This window comes from Trematomus bernacchii, unplaced genomic scaffold (assembly GCF_902827165.1).
Source record: "Trematomus bernacchii unplaced genomic scaffold, fTreBer1.1, whole genome shotgun sequence".
In the NCBI taxonomy this organism is placed as follows: domain Eukaryota; kingdom Metazoa; phylum Chordata; class Actinopteri; order Perciformes; family Nototheniidae; genus Trematomus; species Trematomus bernacchii.
Window position 1 is genome coordinate 14178568 of NW_022988043.1, and position 23616 is coordinate 14202183.

The 23616-nt window shown below is 39.7% G+C and overlaps 1 protein-coding gene across 1 annotated transcript in view; it reads left to right on the forward strand.

The window, feature by feature from the left end:
• col27a1b (collagen, type XXVII, alpha 1b) overlaps positions 1–23616 on the forward strand; it is a 68249-nt gene that overhangs the window by 35086 nt on the left and 9547 nt on the right. Inside the window, exons 13-50 of the mRNA XM_034118635.1 lie at positions 436–489; positions 1836–1880; positions 2791–2844; positions 3095–3139; positions 3348–3401; positions 3633–3686; positions 4639–4692; positions 4810–4863; positions 4946–4999; positions 5078–5122; positions 6053–6106; positions 6334–6378; positions 6533–6586; positions 6934–6987; positions 7904–7957; positions 8396–8449; positions 11158–11211; positions 11634–11678; positions 12990–13034; positions 13224–13277; positions 13945–13998; positions 14081–14134; positions 14558–14611; positions 14879–14932; positions 16688–16795; positions 16894–16947; positions 17179–17286; positions 17364–17417; positions 19701–19754; positions 20745–20801; positions 20880–20933; positions 21040–21093; positions 21208–21261; positions 21368–21421; positions 21537–21644; positions 22219–22326; positions 23329–23436; positions 23521–23574. Coding sequence (XP_033974526.1) covers positions 436–489; positions 1836–1880; positions 2791–2844; positions 3095–3139; positions 3348–3401; positions 3633–3686; positions 4639–4692; positions 4810–4863; positions 4946–4999; positions 5078–5122; positions 6053–6106; positions 6334–6378; positions 6533–6586; positions 6934–6987; positions 7904–7957; positions 8396–8449; positions 11158–11211; positions 11634–11678; positions 12990–13034; positions 13224–13277; positions 13945–13998; positions 14081–14134; positions 14558–14611; positions 14879–14932; positions 16688–16795; positions 16894–16947; positions 17179–17286; positions 17364–17417; positions 19701–19754; positions 20745–20801; positions 20880–20933; positions 21040–21093; positions 21208–21261; positions 21368–21421; positions 21537–21644; positions 22219–22326; positions 23329–23436; positions 23521–23574 — 2271 coding nt within the window. The remainder of the gene's footprint in view (positions 1–435; positions 490–1835; positions 1881–2790; positions 2845–3094; positions 3140–3347; positions 3402–3632; positions 3687–4638; positions 4693–4809; positions 4864–4945; positions 5000–5077; positions 5123–6052; positions 6107–6333; positions 6379–6532; positions 6587–6933; positions 6988–7903; positions 7958–8395; positions 8450–11157; positions 11212–11633; positions 11679–12989; positions 13035–13223; positions 13278–13944; positions 13999–14080; positions 14135–14557; positions 14612–14878; positions 14933–16687; positions 16796–16893; positions 16948–17178; positions 17287–17363; positions 17418–19700; positions 19755–20744; positions 20802–20879; positions 20934–21039; positions 21094–21207; positions 21262–21367; positions 21422–21536; positions 21645–22218; positions 22327–23328; positions 23437–23520; positions 23575–23616) is intronic.

Sequence of the window (23616 nt, forward strand, 5' to 3'; positions counted from 1 at the left end):
CTATAATGGAATTACAAGCGCAAAGCAAAAAAAAAGGACCCAGTCATCAGTTTCTGGGCCAAGCAGCTTTGTACGCCATTTAGGCGAGTCCTGGGGGTTTTGTGCGCGTGCTGCCGAGCGCGTGCTGCCCAGCGCGTGCTGCCCAGCGCGTGCACAAACAGAAGCTTGGTCGCTCGGAAACACTCAGCCGTGGAATTTCCTGCCGGTCTCCCAGGAATGAAGCGCTGGAAGTGTGTTTTAGAGGATTTGCTTGGCTTTGCTCTGAAAACTTCTGTTTTGGGAAAAGTTTTGTTGCTCCTCTGTGCATGCTGCAATAACATTACTGACAAATCATGGGATATCTTAAAAATGCAAGTGTTTTGACAGCATGAACATGATGAAGCCACTCAGTTACCCCTCTGGTTTCATGGCCCTGCTGTTTGTTTGTGTGCTCAGGGGTTTCCTGGTGACTTTGGAGAGAGGGGACCTCCTGGCCCTGATGGGAACCCAGTAAGTTGAATTATGTACATGAATGCACTCATTTATTACACCCTTTTGCCACAGTGCACGTCTTCACATGTGGTTCAAAAAGACTGACTGAGGTTTCACCATATTTTAGACATGGCACATTTTATTTAAAAGTTGCAGTACATAAATGAAAATAAAATGAAAATAAATGGAAAGTGCATTAAGGTACAAAAAGTGGAAACAGTACATTACTTGTTAGACGCTTTTATCCAAAGCGACTTACATACTGTGGGCAATCCCCACAGGAGCAATTTGGGGATGAAGTGTCTTGCCCAGTGACACAACGACATGCTGACTGCAGTGGGGTTTGAACCTGTGCTCCCCTGATCCGAACACCAACGCACTATTCCACTGCGCCACACGCCTCCACAGTACAAATAAATAACTCGGTCCTCACCTACTGGAGAACTGTTTTACAGAAAGAACATCATATTCTTGCTCCTGACTGTCCCCCAAGTCTTTGCAGTCATTCAGTAACTCCCCCATCATAATCCATGCAGATATCTTTCAGGGCAGCATCAGCAGTTTCTGTCTTCTTCCTTCAGTCTGACCCTTACTCCTCATGATTGACAGGCTCAGTGTTGGATTTTGATTGGCTGACCTCTGAGGGCCTCCTCTAGGTCTCATTTCCTCTGCCTCCAGAGAGAAGAGTTGATTTTCCATCAGGCTGAATTCATCTCCTTTCATTCATAGAGGAATAGTAGGAAGGCGACAGGAAAGCCACACTGGGCTGTGTGTCATCCCTCTCTCCTCTGGGTGTGTAGCTGGAGAGGATGTAGTCATGCGGCTGCAGGGTAGATCATTTGGAACAAGCCTCTCTGTGTTTTCGAGTGCCAAGGGCTCTCTCACTATGCTGAAATGAGTGAGGAAACTATACAAAGGCTATAAGTGGATCAAATATTGGAATGACCTTCAATCACGCCTTAAACTGAGGGCACTTGTCTCTATTTCATGTTTTAAATTGAAGTTGTCTGAAGTCCTCACCACCAGCTGCTCTTGCAGTAACAAGTAGTGTACTTTTTTTATTGTCCTAATGTGCACAATGTAGTGACTGCTTTTTCGTCTTTTGTTTTCTTTATGTTCTCTGTATTTTATATGTTTGTGTTATGTGTTATGTGTAACGTTGCTGCCTTCTTGGCCAGGTCAGCATTGAAAATGAGATTTTATCTCAATGTTTTTTATCTGGTTAAATAAAGGTTAAATAAAAAAATAAAATAAAAAAATAAATAGAAACATACCGTCAACTTCCATGTGTACACCTCTGCATGATTGTGCTTGTGTCGCCTCTTTTCTTCATCTCTCATTCTTTGTCCTCTGCTTCCTCTCAGGGTGACCTGGGGTCTCCTGGCCCATGTGGAGTCCATGGTCTCACTGTGAGTGTTCGGGGATCCTTCTTTTTGATTTAACAACTTCATGTTTTGTGATTTTTAAACACTTTGCTAACTTTTTTTAATGTTGTGTCTCGACGTTAAGCACATGAAGTACATGTTTCTTGTCTTTTACGAGCTCCCGCAATCACAAATGAATGCATCTGGACATTTTGCCTTTTTGTTGTTGTTGTTTTAGTTTAGTTTTATCGGTTTACACATACAATACCTTTACCAATGAATGTAAACATAAACAAAATAAAACTTAAAGGTAGGGTAGATAAGTTTGAGAAACCGGCTCGAGTGCGCTAGAATTTGAAAATACACAACCGGAGAAAATCTGCCACTTCCTTACAGAGCCCCTCCTCCAACACACACGAACGCGCACATGACCAATGAGGGCACGAGATAAGTTTGTGCACAGGCAGGCTGACAGGCAGGTAGGCCATCCAGTTATTTTAGCCGGGCCGGCTAAAATGATTGGTCGTGCTTTTTACAGTACTACGGCTTCCACAGATGACATTTTGTTATGGATTTTTTGTCAAAGCACTTGAGATATTCATTGCTATCGGGATGTTAAGAGCATTCCATGGAATATAACTAAAAGCGTATCTCGAGCCGGTTTCTCAAACATACCTACCCCACCTTTAATGGAGACGTTTTAAATATTGCATACCAGGATATACCTTAGTTCATTGGAAATATAAGAAAAATATTTTTAAAAGAATAGAGAAGAGGGGAGGACGAACAGTAGCAGGCATCTATATATTCAAGTACACACATTTGTATAAGAAAGGTTCAAATGACACACACAGTTTACACACATAAGCCATAAATATAAGGAGATTAAAAAAACTTAAATTGTGAAGACGCAGAGGGCTTTACATATGTGTGTTTTATGTGTTCATGTGTGCAGGGAGACATGGGCCCAGAGGGCATTATCGGCGTTCCAGGACCACCAGGACTGAAGGTAAATGATGTGGTGTTGTAGTTATGTCTCTGTCAGGTTTTGGTATGTATCCAATATAAAGTAAGTGGGATTTGATTGGTTAACCAGAAATGTCTCCCAGTTGCGGTTGAGCTCTCTTCGATGATCAGAAGTGACAAGTGGTTGATGATTAAATTATTCCACAGCCTGAGTATGTAATTCATGTTGAACGGGAATACGCCCAGCCTGCTCATTAATCATATTGAGTCATTAATCTTGTTTTTTCCCCGAGGGAGTACCTGGAAACCCAGGGGAACCAGGACTGAAAGGTGATAAGGTGATCTGCACACGTCTTTCTCAATACTCACCTGCTATGTACAAGAATGCTAAAGGCGTCAAATCACTTAAATGTATTTCAAAGTCCTCAGAAAGCTAACACCATAAGCCACGGCTTGTGTAACGCAGCATTTCTGTGGTGCGTGATAATCAAATAACTTTTGAATAACATTCATATTTTTATTTCATGTTCTTTTGTGTTTTTTCAGGGGGATGTTGGCTTACCGGGGGAGCAAGGGGAGTACGGATTCCAAGGGGACAAGGTAAGTGTGTGTTTGTATGCGCTCAGGTGGTATGGGGGCTATTTTGGAAAACATTTGATTGATGGTTTAATACCTGGTTTCTCCTATCTGCATGTCAAATTGTCCTTTGACTCCAGATGGCTTCATATGATTAGATATGTTTTCCAACCTCAATGTCTTTAGGCAGCATGTTCATGTGTGTTTTATTTATTTTGTATGTTCTTGTTTACACTGAGCTCCCTTTTTCCCCAGGGTATTCGTGGCTTGCCCGGTTTGCCAGGTCCTTGTGGGAAACCTGGTCCGCAGGTATTTTTCCATCCCACATTAAAAATAACCCAATGAGAATGAAACCAATTTGGTTGCTTGTATGTTTTCAGTGAGTCTTTAATACATGAACATAAAGTACTGTATCTAATGGAGCTCAAAGTAGACACAGCTTCTCTAAAATGTTTTTGTGAAGTCTATTTACTTGTTTTCCCTTTGCTGCTTCAGATAATAATTGTGTTGTGAAAGGATAGTGGTGTGCTCAAAGGGCAAAGTATTCTTAGGATTCCCCCAAGAAGAAATACTGGTGCTATTGAAGAATTTCTTTTGAGAACTTCAAATGTATACACAGCAAACTTCAGGCACATGTATGAGGGGAACTTTAATCTGAGAGATGTATGCAAATCAAGCTGTGGCATAAACAATTATGCAAATAGCAGAGCTCTGGCAAATTACCAGTGCATATGCTGCCTTAGTGTTGAAAGTAATCCACCAATGTTGGCACTTTGTCCTTACATGCAAAAATACATTTTGAGTGCTCTCTGATCTGATTTGAGATTCTAGTATGGAAAACCTGCTCTCTTAATGGCTATAGTCTTTTCTACCTATCCGAATCTCTCCCTCTTACAAACAACAAGGTTGCTTTGGCAGTGTAAATACTGTAGCTTTCAGGAAATTAGATTTCCATAACATGCATGTGCAATAAATGACCTAGAAATTCACAAACAAGGTGCATTTTTACAGATGCTGTAAGGCACATTTCTTGTCATTTTCAAGGTTGGCAAATCATTTTAGTTTTCTGATCTGTGTGATAACAGTAAGATCATTTGTTGAAGGTGAGGCTTATTTGAAACCAGTATTGTAGCACCTAAAACGGTTTGGCCTTCAAAGCTAATGCACTCGCAGATTTATTGTTTGTATCTTCATGGTTGATGACACTTATTGTAAGTAGCTTCAGACTACCAAATTAAAATGAAATGTAATGGACTTTTAGGGCAAGCCTGGTGAAAAGGGCCCGGATGGTTTACCTGGCCCTCTTGGCCTAGAGGTAGGATATATACTATTACATTTTGATGCATTATATATATATTATTCCTTGCTGATGCACGGTTGAGTGCCACTGTGTGCTGACAAAGCTAGGTTTCATTTCCTGTCATTTTCATAGGGTTTCCCAGGTGACATTGGCCCACCAGGAAAAAACAGCCCTGAAGGATCCAAGGTCAGAGTGACATTAGGTCTTTACGTATTAACTGTCAGTGAGTTGAAATGAAGTGAAAGTTCACGCTGTGTTTAATCCCCAGGGAAAACAAGGGACACAAGGTTTGCCAGGTCCAAGAGGAACACCTGGACTTCAGGTGGGATTGACTTATTTTGAAAATGAATAAAAGATCACTTCAATCCCTGACCTTAAATGACAATTCTTTTTTTTTCAGGGCGATGAGGGAAGAGTTGGGCCCACTGGACCCTCTGGACTCGAGGTGAGTGCTGATTGGATAAGCCCTGCCACTCAAGACCTGTTGGAAGATACAAAAACACATTTTATTGTGTTTTCATTTAGGATCCAAACTCAACACCACAACACTTACTATGCACACATGCACCACGTGCCTCTGCCTAAATGTAGCTTTGGAGCAATAACTCTGACCTGTTATGGTCGGTTAGTCTTTTGGCAGACCGACGTCTCTATTGTTCTGAAGCTGTTTTGAAAGACTTCCTATTGGACACACATTACCAGATTGGTCAGCAAATTACTATTCTCTCTTCTAACACCAAACCAACTAAATTACAAACAATAACAAACAGATCCATCTGTCTTCTAAATGTTCTTTCAAAATACAATTGTATAATATTATTTATTGTTTTGTTGTGTTTTTTTTCAATATTTTATATTATTACCGTCTCGACATATTGGATAAAGATTCCGTTCAAGACAAACTTAAGTTTTTAGAAGAGACAAATAGGATGGCTTTCCAATGCTCTGCAGTATGACCACCAATGACCACCTCGGTCTGAAAAAACTGTTTTTGTTTGGAGTCATCCCAGGCTAAACAATAGAGAAGAGCTTTCCAATCAAACTATATATTTTTGCAACGGTTGATTCCAGTCTGTCTTCCTCCAAAAGTTAAACCCACAAGTGATTACTGCAAACAAACACAAATGACCCAATGACTTCTGTGGGTAATAGGAAGCCTTTGATGCTGCTAACGGCGCTCTGTTTTATGGATCATTAAGTTTCTTAAAAGGGATGTTTTTGTTTCGGCATCAATTGTTGGTTTGTTTAGTGCCGCGGCCTCCGGAGGGACAGAAGACTCACACACTGCACCTTTTTAAAAGAGATATAGAGAGTTTGTTGTTTATCGTGTGGAGCCGCAGCGCACTTCTTTGTGTCATTTTCGCTTTCTGTTCAGGGCAGGCCGGGGAGGCAGGGATTCCCAGGACTGACAGGCCCAGATGGACTCAAGGTCAGACCTAACATTCACACATCCACCGCCGAACACTGTCATCCTTAACAGAACATTCTCTCCACGGCTTTCTCTTATGATAATGTTTCATCAGAATATGTGTAAATTAGATGTTAATTCTTCGTTACCACAGGGGAACGAGCCTCCGAGCACATTTCAACTGATTTGAACTAAAAAAGAAAGGCTTGAATACATTTGTGATATGCTAATTGGCTGCTTTGCTGTAGGGCGAGACCGGGATAACTGGCGAGGTTGGAAAGCTTGGCGAGAGGGTAAAGGCTTTTCTCTCCTCTTTCTGCTGATTTCTGTTTGATGCTCACTGTGTGTCTGTTTAGTTGGAGTCCTAAAGCTTTACAGACTATTATGATAACTTCACTAGAGCTCCGAATAAGAGAGAGTTCAAATCAAATTTGCTTTGGTCTTTAGGGATTGCTTGGTTTTGTCGGGCCTGTTGGAGAGACTGGCATCACAGGAGAAAAGGTGAGCATGCTCGCAATTTGTCACACTTTAGTATCAGAAAGTGTTGTCAATTAACCATCTGTTAGATTTCTCTCTGTTGATGTAGCATGTTACTAGTTCAGAAACTAAAGACTAAACATCAAAGTGTTGCTGGTAGCGGCCTCTCAATTGTGCAGATGTGCTCCTTTTTTACGTATTGGTCCATTTAATAACATACATTTATGCCTGTTGGTTAGATAAAACCAAAACAAACCTTGAGGCTCTGATAAATTGTGTTTATTTTTTTTTCTCAATATTTTTTTGACTGAACATTTAAACATTATCAATTCTAAATGAATGTTTTTCTAATTGTTTTTTTTTCTTTTCAGGGGGATCGAGGCAAAACAGGAGCTCCCGGGCCTCCAGGTGAAACGGGGCCGATGGTAAGGAGTAAGTCTGGATCCCATCTCGTACCAGGAGGCATTCAATTCTACATATGTGTATATATATATATGTTATATTCTATATAAGCTGTGACATGTTTATACAAACTCAGTATGCAGTATTAATTCAACTGTACAGTATTTATTTTTACATTCTGTTTATTTGATTCTATCTTATATGTACATATTTTTTATTATTATATTTATTTCCTACTTTATGTCTTTTTAAAATTTATTTTAAAGGGGACCTATCATGCAAAATGCACTTTTGTACGTCTTTTATACATGAATATGTGTCCCCGGTGTTCCAGGGAACTCACCAAGTGTCAGAAAACACAACCCTCTCTATTTTCCTCCATACCCAAATCTCTAAAAAAGGGGCTGCAACGGATCTGATCAAAACTGATCCAGATTTGAACACTGTCCTGACGTCAGGACGGTGGCGCTACGGCTATTGGGCCAACTCCACCAATCAGGAGGAGACAGCCACGGCCATTGCCGTTCGAAAGCGCTGGAGACGCTGTAGTACATATGCCAGGCCTGTAGGTGGTGCTGTTCTCACAGAATCAGCCCTTGCAAAAACAGAGCAAAAAAATGTCAAATTGAGCGAAATGAGGCATGGCTAAAATGCATGATCTGTTTGGTATTTTGAAAAAAAAGAAGTATAAATATGCCTTATATAGGTATGGTCCTACACTATATTATTCAAATATAGCATGATAGGTCCACTTTAAGTATTTTGTATGTTACATTGTTGGAGAAGCCTACAACTAACAACCACGCTGTAGCTTTATATGACATATTACTATATAAAAAATAAGGTTATTTAACAAAGCCGTCATACAGGCAGATAGTATAAGGTCATTTATTTGATCAAATCATGTAGATATAATTTGAGTAATGTTGTGTTCCCCAGGGTCACACCGGTATACCTGGAGAGCCGGGGCCACCTGGACTGCAAGGGATCCCAGTAAGTTAACTGTTATAATTGTCACTACTATATATTTACTGAATGTAAACCATGGACTACACTGGCCTGTTGGAGGTCTACATAAACCCAAGGACTGTAGCACTTCTCTCTATTGCAGCTTACATCGTTGTCATGTTGTACTGACACACCCTAAAGTTCATATCTACATCACTGCAGCAAAGTAAAACATTGAAGATCATTAAGAATAAGACTTTTAGCTACTGTTATTAACATATCCATTATTGAATCAATATATGAGTCCAACCTCTATGAAGGCAGTTTTAAAAAAGCAGCCTTCGATAGTAGAGTTTATATCAAAAGACTAAACTGCTGGATACAGGTTCAACTTACTACCTGCAATAATATTAAAAATGACACACAGGCAACGGTCCCTCGTATTAAGAGTCAAATGTTAACAATATTTTGTAATACTTTAAGGGGCCTTCTGGTTCACCAGGATCCATCGGCATCAGAGGACCCAAAGGCAGGAGGGTAAGTAACTGAAATCTGTGATTATATGAGGTGACGTGAAACTACTGTGTGTCACAAATGAATATAAAAAACATTACAATCTACGCCCAATTTAGCAGCTTCAGTTCAACACTCCCGACAACATTTAAATATGTGAAATGCTTTTGGATGGATCTACATTTTGACATTCATGGTTCCTCTTTTGTGTCTGTTGCTAAAAAATCTAATTTTAGCTTACAGGCTTAACTAACATGGTAAACGTTACGCCTGCTAAACTTAATCATGATAGCAATATCATGGTGAGCATGTTGCCTGGCTGTAGACTGTTTTCTGTTTTGTTTTTATATTTTATACCAAAACAAATGTTGCTCTATCAGAAATCTTTTTGCAACAATACTTTATTTCACCTAATGCTGAACTAGAGATAAGATTGCTTTAGGCTTTAGGAAACAAAGTTCTATGATTGTGTCTATACTTATATTAACATATAAGTTACTTCCATGCATTTTAAAATGCTTCCTACAGATCACCCTGGTGTTTCTGTACATGTGAATGAGTGCTGCGTCTGCCATGAGCTAAGGATTCCAGTGATTGCTGGCTTTTCCATAATTGGGTTTCTACCTTGGAAAAATAGCCCATGGTTGCACAGCAGGATCATTGGACTGAATGAATAATTGATCTAACATGAATAAGTGGTATAATTAAGGCATTTCGTTCTTATTGGTTTTTACATGGCTCCCTTGATATCACAAGCTGCCACAAATGTAATATTTAATAACTTTAATTGCTGATAATTACATCAATGCTTTGGAAAATGAAATACAAATCTGCATGTTAAACTCCAGTGTCCTTATTACACTGTCTGAACTCATTCCCAGCCACATGAATGGGGAAAAACCAGTAACAACCTTTTCCTGCAGCCACATTTTTGTAATTTAAAAAAAGGAGTATACTTTGGGAGACACATTTTAAGTACGGACAGCTTTTTGGAGGATGTATCCAATCATGTTACTTCTTCTTTCTCTAATATCTTCTTATAGTTATATATTTTCAGCTTGACAAGGTTCAGTCATACTTCAGCATCATGTTACCCTGTCAATTCAATTTTAAAATCTAAATCTCATGTTGTCATCCAAACTGAATCTTTTGAATTTAAGCTCATTTTCAATGTTCTCATGCTGCATGCGTTACATATGTAAATAAGTAATTACTGTTATTTTATCTTGGGGGTTATCACTGTACTCGGAAGGAACTCCTTAAATTGCTGCACTTAAAAAAAGCAAAGGGTAACGTTGTGAGTTTCCGGCTAACGCGCCTGTTGAGTGTTCTGAAAAACTGGAGTCCGGAGGGAGGGAAGTTGAAGTTATCAATCTCAATTTAATTTTGAATTTGATTGAATGTATCAGTGAAGATGCAATTTAACATAATTCCACTACAAAGTACAAAACTACTAAATATGTGTACAGCTCTGGTTTGCTTTTAAACAGCATTTAACTCTTTCATATCGGAAATGATTCGATTTGTGTTGGTTGCGTTGCAGATTTGACATCCTTTTTATCGAGAAAAAGGTTCCATATTTAAATATTTGATCTGGCTAGTGACTCTGTTACAGCCTTATTATGGGATATATCTCAAAAGAGGCTCTGGAGCAAGAGTGTAAATACATTTGAAAACTAATTTGAAAAAATACATTTAGTAAAGCTGTTGAAAAAAAAGCAGATTGTGTCTTTTTTATATGCGACAGTGAATCCAGCAGACAAGCTTTTTATTCGTCCTTTTCAGTGCCTCGTTGTATAAAGATGTGAGATGTTTGATTGAAGACGATGCTAAAAATGAGAGAAAATCATAGAAAGCATGAATAACTTATTTCTCAGTGGGTATGTAATGGATGATATCTATATAACAACAAAAGCCAGTGAAAACAGGCAGAAGAGGTCCGCTTTATTTATTAAATTATTCGATTTACCTTTTAGATTATCAAAAAGCATATTGAATTTAATTCATATTTTTTTACTTCATGTTTATAACTGTCATTGGATGTACGCAGCGACTATCAGAAAAACTAGAGTTTCCCTCTTAACTAAACACTTGAACTAATTTGTAGGCTAATACAAAGCAGCAATGGACATTTCAAGGCCTTGTTTTGGAAGGAGCTGTATTCTTCTCTGACTAAATCTCTTTTATATACGATGCCTACATAATAAAGCTTTATTTATATAGCAAAGTGCTTTACAGAATGATGCATCACAAGTTAAAAACAAACAACAAGAAATTCCCTTCAGATTATTTACAACATGACATCGGATCCAGCAAAATACCCTTTCATGTTTTCTGACAGGGAATAGTTTGGTTCAATTTCAGAGGCTAGGATTAATCAGCTGCAGGATTTGTGACCTTTTCCAAAGGCCTCTTTACAATCACCCTACTGTGCCACAGTGTGTCATCGTGGAAAGCTGGGGGCAAAGTGTACACTGTGTGGATTGGACTAATTTCCAGATGCCAAGCTTTTGCAAAACAGCCACAATCTTTGATGGTGTCACTCTGATGTGGGCTAACCCACAGTACACAATGAAACCAAGAGAACTGCCTCCCAGGATCCACTAAATAGACAAAGATGGGGATGAAGTTCCCTGATTCATTCACCCAATATGTTAAACAATGTGTGCATCTGTTAAAGACCACATTGTCCCAAGCTTTTCATCAGTGACAACTTTCATTTCTCTCTACAGGGTCTGCGGGGTCCTGATGGCCCAGTGGGGGAGAATGGGTCCGCTGGAGTGAAGGTGAGCACATGATCAGATGAAAACATTTTCAGAGATTCAGATTTAGTTGCCGTTTGTGGCTCACTGATATAGTTCAACTTGTAATGCCAAACTGCTTGAGAGAAAGGTTTAGCCTTGAACTTCCTAATTGCTCACATCAAATATATCCCACAGAAAGCTAGGATAAACAAACTGGCTCAAGTTTCTGAAAATAGGAACAATGAAGCAGCTTTGTTGAGCAGACCTTTGTTATTTACTATTTTTAACTTCTAAAGAATCTTTAGAGGACACTCTTTGTTAGCTGCAAAATTAGCAACAGAAGCTTAAATCAAAGAGCACTGAAATATTGATGGTGCTGGTTGGTGCTCGGCAGTCGGGAACATTTTGACTCTGGGGGATTTCAGAGAGCTCAGTAAACCGAGTGTAATGTTTTCTTTCTGCAGGGCATCGATGGTCCACCAGGAAGATTGGGCCTCTCTGGGGTGATGGTAAGAACAATTTGACTTATTTAATTTCCCCTCTGAACTGAAATGACATTGTTAGCATTAAAACACCTTTTTAATGCTGGCTACATGTGGCCTTTTGAAGTCCACATGGAATTAGTATCTGGGATAAATGATGCTGATACTTATATACTCGGGAAGAGTACAACTACATCTCATTAAAGCATGCACAGAGTTAAGCTTGATGTTACATTTATAACATGATCATCTTACTGTTATTTATTGTTGCCAAACTATTCTATGCATCATCGACTCAGTAGTGGGCTTCTAGAGATAATCAGTGCAAAATTAGTCAAGAAAGTATGTTAACTATAATTTCATAATATGAACAAGGTCTATGAAGTAAAAAGTACAAATATTATTGGCAAAATATGTACAAATAAAAGTACAACAAAAAACAAAAAAGGTATTTATTACACTTAAAGGTAGGGTAGGTAAGTTTGAGAAACCGGCTCGAGATACACTTTTTGTTATATTCCATGGAATGCTCTTAACATCCCGATAGCAATGAATATCTTAAGTGCTTTGACAATAAATCCATAAATAAATGTCATCTGTGGAAGCTGTAATACTGTAAAAAGCACGACCAATCATTTTAGCCGGGCCGGCTAAAATAACTGGATGGCCTACCTGCCTGTCAGCCTTCCATCTGTGCACAAACTTATCTCGTGCCCTCATTGGTCATGTGCGCGTTCGTGTGTGTTGGAGGAGGGGCTCTGTAAGGAAGTAGCAGATTTTCTCCGGTTGTGTATTTTCAAATTCTAGCGATCTCGAGCTGGTTTCTCCGAAATTACCTACCCCACCTTTAATGTTTATTATACTTATTATTATGATTCCTAATAATTGATTAAACCATATTATACTGTTTTTGCTGATTGAAGTGCTTATTAAATCTACTTTTACATATTGTTAGGTTGCTAGAACAATGCGTTCCCATTATAGCTGACAGACAAATCATACTACAGCATCTTCCTATTAAATGTATTTGGGTAGAAAAATACAAAGTGGCACACAAAGGAAACACTTAAGTATACATATTTTCAAACTGTTCCTAATAGAGCACTTACAATGTATGTAGTTACTTTTCACTACTGATCATTTACCTTATCATTCATTAAGTAAGATGGTTAACCTTTCATCACTTGGTTAGTATTTTAAATCTTAGGGTTGACAATAGAAAGGTAACTGAGCCCTATTGTTATTCCTCTTTACCTCTCCATTAGTTTGACATGTTTTAACTCACTGTTCTCCTCCTAGAGTCCAACTAATCATTCCATTTGTGTCGTTTTGCTGCAGGGAAAGCTTGGCGCGGCAGGTGAAGCCGGGCCTAAGGGATTTCCAGTAAGTGATTGGGGCTAACAGAGGTCTTTTTTAGGTCAGTCTTGATTTTTGGGGTAGGACTCATTTTGGGGGAACAGTGGTGGATGAGCAAGGCCTGAGTGGCACTCTGTTTAGTGGGTTTTGCTGCATTTCAACAAGTTATGATAGTAACAATAGTGTTTGTGTTATAAACACCTGTGTTATTTTCAGGGTGTTCAAGGACCCTCGGGTCCTCCAGGGGCCAAAGGAATTGCAGGAGAGCCAGTGAGTTTACTATTTGTTTGCATTCATTTGGCTTCCATATTTGAGAATCAACCCCGTTCTTAAAGACCTACTGTCTTGCTATGTTTTTTTGGTGTGTTTTCAAATTCATCTGGTGTAATTATATTACATTTTAAGTAAAAAGTCTCAGAATGTGTGACGAGGATACCGGCGGTATCTCATTATCTATAATAGCCTATGGCTTTCCATCACCTGCTGTGAACTCCTCTTCCTGCACTTTGCATAAAAACTCTGAATTTCCACAATTATACACCTTTTATTCAGTGACTCCTTGAAACCCTGTATCCTGGTCAAAAAGCCCAGAACAACCTATTCCTCTTCCTCCCATTCGGCCCCAGTCTCAGACACACAAAGAGAAAGTAGTGAGTCTGAGACAATTTGATTTACAGCACCCTCTTCCTGGAGGAGCAGCTTTATTGTAGCCTGAGTGTGTCTATAGCAGCAGGCCTGTTCCCATCACTTACAGAAGCTTTGGCTCAGTGTTTTGAAGGCCCTCCAGATTAACTTATCTCCACAAGTCCACACTTTCTGCCCGGTTCTTATTTCATTTCACACTTTTCCTCCTTTACTGTCACTTTGCAGAGGCATTTATCCGAGATAAGAAAGCAGTCTTAACCTTTTCATTGGTGCCTGTGTTTTGTCACCGCAGGGACCGGCTGGGCCACCAGGAACGATCGGGCCACTGGGGGAGATGGGGCTGAGGGTGAGTTTAATCACACAGCTGGTGTGGGGGCTCCCATTGACTGTTAAGATAACACTGAAAAACTAATGGCTGTTTTGACCAGGGGCCGCTGGGGAAAGCTGGAGAGAGAGGGCTGTCTGGTGAACCCGGAGAGAAGGTGACGATGACAATGTGCCTCTGACATTTGCGTTATTGGTATTTTGGGTTGGTTGATGTACATGGTTATTGCTTCCCACTGCATGGAATTATAATTGTGCCTCTTTCCTGAGAGCAACACAAAACAAGGTACTGCATGTGACAAAGAGTTTAAATGATATTATATTATAAACTGCTTTCAGTTGGCTGTGGTGTGCCTACTGTATATGCCTGCACTCTCTAAGAAATCACCTACTTCAGTTTTCCCATTCGCTGAAATATTGGCAATTTTAAACAGCTTATTCTTACATTTCTATGTGGATATCAAATAAATACATTCTTAGTCCTTGAATATTATTGAGTCTGTACCTTAAAGCAAAAGTCATACATCAAGAGATACAACACATCCCTGATGAAGTACCCATCATGCTTTTTCTCCTGACAGGGAGCCGTCGGTCTCCACGGCAACATCGGGGAGCAGGGTTTGATTGGCCAAAGAGTGAGTATCCTGTTTTTTTAACTTTTGAAAAGTCATAATGAGTAAAAAGTGCCCTGGATGTATTTAGGCAAAACAGCAGCATATTAAAAAGGAGACGCATCACTTGAGGTGTAGACTAAACCAAGTGATACATTTGTTTTCAATATGTACTCAAATACAGCCAACATTGGCTTGTGACATTGGCTTGTGTCTCTGCTTCCAGAATTCACTGTCCTGGTGACAATAAAACATACTGCAACCATAACGTTTTTACAATGTGTCTGTCAGGGTGAGCAAGGCATTGACGGGGAGGCTGGACCAAGTGGAACAGATGGAGCCAAGGCAAGTTCAAAATAAAAAATGATTTAAAGGCTACATAAAAAGGCCCACAGTAAATGGAAAAACATTGCCTCGGCCGGTAATCAGATTGTTGTCAATAACTGCAACACAGACTAATTCTTTCCTGATTCCTATTTGTCTGTGAACCCAGGGACCTCTCCGCTTTACTGTAGCAGCTTATTGTAATTAGGGCAAGTCCAATATTGTTTGTGAAATAATGGCCTGTGTACAGTTGGAGCTGCATTGTGTTGACGCTTATTGAAAACAGATAGCGGGGCTATTTTAAGTCTGGCAAGTATTGTGACAGAAAAAAAAAAAAAGATGGAATGCAAAAAAAGCTTGTCTATTCAGCAGAGCCTCGCTGCTGCAAGTATCGCTGACTGACCCACAAACAATGTTTGGCTTAGAGAAGGTGGTAAAATGTGAGTACAGAGAAGACTGAGGATAAGAATACATTTAACCTGATAATCTGTTTTGCTAAAAGTAAACTACTTTGAGGGATTCTTGGACACAGTGCAGCTCCTGGATGGAAAACAGCAGATCAAGAGGGGTTTGCAGCTTTTACCGTCAACTGTTAAGAGACTGAAAATCAGCACATTGTCATTATTAATTGTCATATTACTTTTCTGCAAAGAAATTGAGGCTGTTGACATATTTTGTTCCAGCAGTGTGTGGTAAACATTTTTGTTTTCCAATGTTGGGAGAGTATCAATTCAGTCATAATCGTCGTTCAGAGAGAAGCCATATTGGTATCCTACTAAATCTCCATTAGATTGATCAATGGTTGGCTAAAGAAAGCTAGCAATCGGGAGGGAAAACAATGAGTTTTACAAGGTGGATACACGATTGAAATACAGCGGAAGCTACTGAGAATTGAAGTCAAAACTAAACCCATATCTTGACTGAAGATCAAACTACATGTTTGTCAGTGTGTGGTAGACTTCATGCTGTCCATTAGAATATTCATTAGGCTGGACCTCATGGCTCTGGTTTTTTTATCCTGTCTACCCCACAGGTGTTTCTCAGTTTCCGTATGAAATGTTCTTCTCTTGCACTCCTTTTATCCATGTATTCATGTTGGTGAAAGGCTCAGTTCTTTGTCCAATCTTATTTTTTATTCACATATTTCGAACAGAACATTATCCTTTTCTAGTTTTGTTTCTTACAATTTGTAACACAGACAGCCCTTGCGGTGTGTTTCTCTGAAACTGCTCTTAGTCAGTTCGACTTTATAGCCGTCTACAAAACTGCCTGTCCGCTATGAGGGTTTTGTTAGTTAGTCTGAATAGTCTGCTAGTCTGAATAATATTTGAGATTTAATTTATAATCTGTAATGCTCCCAGACTCCTTACACTAAAGACAGATAGAGTGCAATCAATGGGATAAGGCCTTACTGATTAGTCTGCTGTCATTTTCAAGAATAGAGGTAACAGAGCTTTGTTGCTTGTGTTGTTGTGCCCCCCCTCCCCCCCAGGCTTTGCAATGGCCTTTCTACAGACATTTGGTCTGTTAATTATGTTGAATATCATAGAAACCTGTAAGCACTGACAGACCTTTCATTGACATATTTAATTAAGTGAAGGTAGTTTTTGCATTTATGTATTTATTAATTTAAGTTCAACTGTCGAAAAATGTTCTAGAAAATGAATACTAACTTTTCCTTTCTGAATATTTTATTCACATATTCTAACTACATAGGGCATATCCTGACTTATGTAACTGAAAAGCATTTCATTGGCCTTGTACAACTCTCCTCAGGGAGATAAAGGGGATGCTGGTCAAGAAGGCGCTGAAGGAGACAGGGGTGAAATCGGTCTGAAAGGAAAGCAAGGAACCCCTGGGCCTCCCGGATTGGTCGGTGTAAGGGTGAGCGTCTCAGCAGCCAACTCCATATTTCATTCAATTCCCATGAAAAGACGGCTCTTTTTGTCCACTCACAACCCCGTTCGATTTCTCTCTACCAGGGTCAGGAGGGTAAACCGGGCAAAATTGGTGAAAGAGGAAAGCCAGGAGAAAAGGTTTGTCAGTCTCCCTGCCTTGGGCTTTAACACACCTTTCATTCACTAGCACAAGCGGTTGAATAGCTCTCTGCTGTAGTGGTAAACGACTGGTAACAGGTCAGTGACCTCCCTAAGCATGTCAAACAGACTCTCAGTATTAAATGTTTGAATTGTCGAACCTGTCTGCAAAACTGTTCGGGGAAGTTTGTACTCTCAGTGCATACCTGCTCAATGATGGCCTCTCTCCAGGGGAGCAAGGGTCACCAAGGTCACCTGGGGGAGAGCGGCCCAGCGGGCGAGCAGGGAGAGGTGGGCTTTGTCGGACAGAAGGCAGCGAGAGGAACCATCGGGCCAGTGGTAAGACATCTCTAGGCGCTTTGAAGGACACGCTTTGTTGTGTTGTGGATGTGTGCTAAATAAATATATTTCCCCAGGGTGCTCCGGGGAGAATGGGCCAACAAGGAGAAACCGGCATATCTGGTTACGAGGTAAGCACAGTGATGGAATAACGATTTATATTGCAGCATGTTAGTCATTCATCTGTCATCAATTCATTAAATTAGTTAAAAACCTACATTATAAATCCTCTGGAAAAAAACCTTGTTCTATATATTAAAGCATATTGTTTTATGTAAATAGGCTAGAATATATACAATATTATATCAAGTGTGTGGGTAAACAGGAAAAACAAGTTGTTTGCCTTGTTGACAGGTACCTTACCTGATAAATGTTTAAACAGTAAGCCTGCCTTGGGTCCGTTCAGTGTGTGGATATTTCTGGATATTTTCTACATTTTTCACAATCAAACGCTATCCAGTTTTTCCTTAACAATCAAAAAGCATGAATTGATTTTTGCCAGGGGTTTTATCTCAGTGTATATTTCTCACAGAACAATATTGAATGATAGTATTGACGTGCGAGTAGATACTGCGCTTGTATTGTTTTGGTGTTGATGAATCACAGGCCGAATCTCTTTAGTTTCGTTCTCCCTCTCCATTACACAGTCGGGAATCTGCAGCTCGGATCTGTAATTTTATGGTTGAGTCATATCACTGGTCTATTTACTGAAGTTTTTCTTAAGGCGAGACACTACAGGTGAATAGGGTACTTTTTTAACTTAAGGATATCAGCTAGAAATTTCTCCAGTTAATTACTTACATTAAGACAATTGTTTTTTGTATTACAAGTTTTATGAAATAGCATGTTTAAATATGCAAATGATCCATAACCTCATTAAATATGCGCATATTTTTAATACATTTGAGGACACAAATCTGAACATTGGATAAAGCCAGGTTCAAAATTCTTGTTTCATTTTGTAGTCATATTAGAATCTAAAGTTTTTTTCTCTTTTTATCACTCCATAAATCAGAAAATACTGTCAACAGCCCTACAATATCAATTTTCGCCATGTTTTTAGGTATAACATGTTATATAATTCAGGCTATGAATGATATATGAACAAACCCTTCAGAATATTGATAGGACTATAACTGGAAGGTTTGGTGTATGTAAGTGCTACTGAAGTGGACATTTCGAACTCAGAGTAGGAGAAAAAACTCATTTTGAGAAAATGACCTTTAAAGATTGCTGTGTGGCACTACCAAACCCTCCTGTTCTCTGGATGACAGCTTGCGCCTCGACACACTCCGTGAAGGTATTTAATGGCCAGGTCATTCGTTTTTTGTCTAACCTTGCTTCGTGCAAATGACAATTGTTGTCGTCTTCTCTGTGAATGTTTTTTTCGCTGTTCTTTTGCCATTTTGAGAATTAAATGTCCAGCGGAAAGCTAAACCAGGAAGTGTTTTAGCACACCACGTGACGCATCTGAACGAATCACGTTGTCAGAAATTGACACCAGCCAATGAGATTTCGTTTTTTGGTTTAAGACCCCTTTGTACTTTCACGATTGGTTGCTGATACAAAGGAAATGACCATATGTGTGCAGGAGAGACGGAGCTTTCCAACGATACCTCTGATTACATGGTGCAATCAGCGGTCGCGGTACTTTATGTTACGTTAGAATGCTAACTTTTGGTGAATTTAGGAGAAATCTACAGACGCAAATAGACAAACTATAGTCAAATAAACACCTAAATGTGTATTTTGTACGTTTTCCTTCCAAAAGCCTGAAAGAAAACATGTTATGGAATCAAAATAGCACAAAATCTCAAAATTGACCAGTGCATGAAAAACGATGTTTTTGCCTGCCGTGTCTCGCCTTAAAGTTGACCACAAGAGGGCAGAAAGTAAATACATACATAAATACAAGCAAATAAAAAAAGAATTGCAAAAAGTTGTTTCCCTTTCTAGAATGCCATGTTTCCTTGCAGCTAGCTAAATGTATTCATCTTCCATTTTCAAACTATGAAAACATTTCATGCTTGCTAGTTCAATAACGGGGTGGACTTTTCATATAAGGTGTTTTTTATACCACTAACTTTCTCAATTTTTCTTGACTAGAAAAACAGGTGAAATTAGCACGATTCCTGGTCATTACCTCTGTTGGCACATAGTAAATCCAGAATAAACACTGCGTCCTTTAAGACCAGCGTATTTAACACTCATAACCTTGACTTGGCTAATGAATCAGAAAGAATGCATTCCTCATGGCGACCAAAGATGAAGTGATCACTTCGTTGAGTTCTCATTTTACATAATCTCGACCTCGCCTCCTTCTGCTTCTCTACATCATGAACATAATATTTCACACAGTAAATTGGGAGTGAAGGTTGGGAGGTGACAGTCACAAACTATTTTTTTTGTCATAGGGTCACATGGGACCGCCGGGCCCCCTGGGACCTCCTGGACCAAAAGGTGAAAAGGTACTAAACCACACTTACTTGCCGTCTGCACTGTGATTGTGTCTAATGAGCTCTGGAGTCCTGTAATGGTTGTGTTGCTCAACAATTTGTTAACCTGTCACGCAGGTCATTGTCTTTGAGTGGTCAGCTCTTTTGAATGCATTGGTACTTCAGTTGTCCCTAATCTGCTTCCTCTGTCTCTCATGTCCTTGCAATATTCCAAAAGTCCTCTCTAATTTGATCAATGATCTGATCTAGGACGCATCCGATTAACTCAGTGCTGTCAAATGTATATAATTAGACAAGCACCTGGTCTGCTCATGATTTTGGAGACATTAGCACTATCATTTGTGTTTATTTGACAGGAGCAGCACACAAAGGAGCAGACAGCGTTAGAGTTTAGTGAGATGCTAATTTGCATTTTACTTTTAGTCCCTGGGCAGGAGCCATCTGGATGTGGATATTTGTTATATTCTCTTTGCCAATATCCACGAAATAATGGCTGCGCTTGTAATTAAATCAATATCACACTATCAAATGGGTTGTTGCAAAATGTACGATTGTCAATTATAAAAGCCAGGTAGCCCTGGCAATGAAACTTGCTGCAGATAAAATACAGATCAGTTTTATTAAATGCACTCACATTTGACTTGTACGTTTTGCTCGGCCCCTGGCCATCACTAATTATTTTCCTACTTTAGGATGCCTGATGGGCTCTGCAGTTCTTTTTTTCCTTCGACACATGCTCAACATATGACCATCAATCCTAACACACATCCGCGGTTATTGTTTAATGAATAAATACCCTGGAAGAGTCATTGGCTCCATTTATGTGAAATTGTGGGTAATAGCGCATGTAATGACTTACCATTCATTTAAGAGAGCAGGCAATGTGTTTCCATTGTTGTATTCTTTCAAACAAAACATGCATTGATTTTGCACACACTGTTTGGTTTGAAAGGAAATTCTGTTGATTGCGGTTGTTTGTCCGTGTCCATATTGCCGGTTTAGGGTGAACAGGGAGACGACAGCAAGGCAGAGGGTCTTCCAGGTCCCCAAGGTGACAGAGTGAGTACCTGTTGTTCATGTGTCCTTTGTTTGTGTCGCTCTGGGTTGTTTAATTAATTAGTCTCCATGTATACCCAGGGTCCTCATGGAAACAGAGGAGAGAGAGGAGAGCCAGGGGACCCCGGGCACATTGTGAGTGAAATAAAGAAAGATTGACACCTTTTTTGATTTGTCTTTAGGTATAATGTCAAATAAGTGATTTTCTGTGCATTGAAATGCAGAAACGTATGTTTTCCAGGGTCAAATTGGTGTTGATGGAAAGAGAGGTGCAGCTGGTGCCCCAGGGCTTCCTGTAAGTATCTTATTTATGTCTCTGAAAATGTAAAAACCCCGACATATAGATACTGTGTAAACTTGTCCGAAAGCAATCAGTGTAATTCAAATCAAACAGAAATGATCATTTCAGGGACATCCTGGGCCAAGAGGACTACCAGGGCTGAAAGGATCCAAAGGTGACCAAGTAAGGACATACATGACAGTGGCTTGATTTTTTATTTGTATTCGAAAAACTCAAAGACTTCATGCAACACGATTGGACTGTCATCCAAACTCTTGTTATACTCCAGGGTCAGGAAGGAAAATCAGGAGCCAGAGGAGCATCTGGGACCAAAGGACCACCCGTGAGTTTGATGTATTTCTGGTCCTACTATATAATCCGGCATTATTCACAGATGAGCTACATGATACTATTTAAAACCAATGCAGGCTTTTACATTTCCGCATGTCTTTTCTAAGGGTCCAGAGGGTCCTGATGGCCCACGGGGAGTTGAGGGCAGGGAAGGACTTGAGGGCCCGTCTGGCATGGATGGACTTTCTGGTAAAGATGGACCTAAAGCAGCCAAGGTGAGGACGCTGTCAGTGGTGCACATTTCTGTTTAACTAAAGAATACAAGGACTTTGGAAAATAGTCAAAAACATTATGTCTTATGTCCTAACCACCGCTCTTTGAATTTTTCGGAAATTGTCATGAAGTCAAGGAAAGATGTGAAGGAGAATTCTTAAGGACATAGGAAAAGACAACCACTGTACTCAGAGAATTTGCTTGCACTTATCACACTATCTGATGACGGATGATTTATTCTTAAAAACACTTTATTTATCACACATTCAATTTAGAATATCTGTCTTAAATAGAACCACATAATAACGTTTTCCATTGATCCACAGTGAACAATTGAACAGCTGATGTAAATGATGGCTAAATGGTTCGTTGCTTTATTGAGGGACAGCATTATCTCCTTTCCCTTGGATATAAATGTGGCATTAAAGCAGCCTTCCTTAGCATTCAGAGAAGTTGACAGCTTTTCATCATGGATGCCACTTAGATCCATCTGAATTGAAAACCTTCTTAAGCATAAAACAAGATCAACTGTAGCCCAGCTGTCATTATTTTCCACCAACCATTTTCTGTGTTCAGGGGGAGCAAGGAGAAGATGGAGAAGTGGGCTTACCTGGGAAACCTGGGCAGTGGGGGCCAACTGGTGTGACGGGGCTTCCTGGAAGTCAAGGCTCCTTTGGACCAAAGGTGAGAATGATGTGTGGAACATCTATACTAGTGTTAGCTAGGAGCTGATCTTCTTAACAGAGAAGTTAAGCTACAACCAAACATTTTTTTAAAGATCACCAATTTATTGCCAGTATCAAGTTCCAGGCAATGGTGCAGTGAAAATGAGCTCTTTAGAGAAATATCTGCCAGGGTTGCCTCCCTTGGCACCACAGTGTTCTCTTATCTCAAATGCCAAACTCTGCAAGTCTTCACACTATTTCTCTAAAGAGCTCATTTTCACTGCACCACGGCTAGGAAGTTAGAGTTGCAAATATTAATGAGTTGGATCGATCCAGATTTTCATTGCTTTGCCAATATTACATAAATTCACTTATACATAACTATGAGAAACACAGAGAGGCTTTATTAGTTAGTATAATGCAGTTTCCCCGTATACACATGGTTAGGGAATAAAGTTGCATTCATATTTAGTCATAAGATAGAGATCTAATGCAAACATGTATTTGTTTGTTATGAAGTAAACTGTCAGGGTCTGATATTCCTTTTTCTGCCAGTGTTTTTCGGAGCCACACAATATTTCTATCTGATACATTTGAAATCTATAAAGAGACTTTTAGAATTATAAACACTGCGTACTTTGTTGTACCAGGCAGTAAATAATGTTATTCATATAACTGAATCCCTGACCATTTTTCATTGGGAATTATATGTAAAATACAATATACTGTATATAGAGAACACCAGACATAAATGCAGCCATAGCCAACGTTTACCCTGGATTTGGCCGCTACTATTTTCATTCCCTGGTTGAACTTTCAAAACTGTTTTTTCACCATAGCAGTGGGGGGAAAAGGCACCAGCACACGGTTGACAGTAAGTGCAGTTTGCAGTGTCCATTGGTGGGAAGTCAGTGAGGGATCTTGAGCTTGTTGCAGCACTTATATTGGTTTGTCCTTTCAGAGGTTATTTGGTAGGAAGTGCATGTGTTTATGTGTTTATGTGTTTATGTTTGATCTTCAGGGTGAGAGGGGTCTTCCGGGCCAAACTGGTGCATCAGGAAAACAAGGCTCTGTCGGCGGGATGGGGCTGCCAGGAAAACAAGGAGAGCAGGGACCTAAAGGACAACCTGTGAGCACTGAGTTATCTATTTACTCAGAGAACAACCTTTTAGCTTGTTCAGTGATGAAGATAACCATACTTCTCTTCTCTAAGGGGGATACGGGTCAACAAGGATTTCCAGGGGTGTTCGGTCTTTTTGGACCAAAGGTACGTCAAGCGACCTATAAAGTTTTAGTTCCACATCTTATT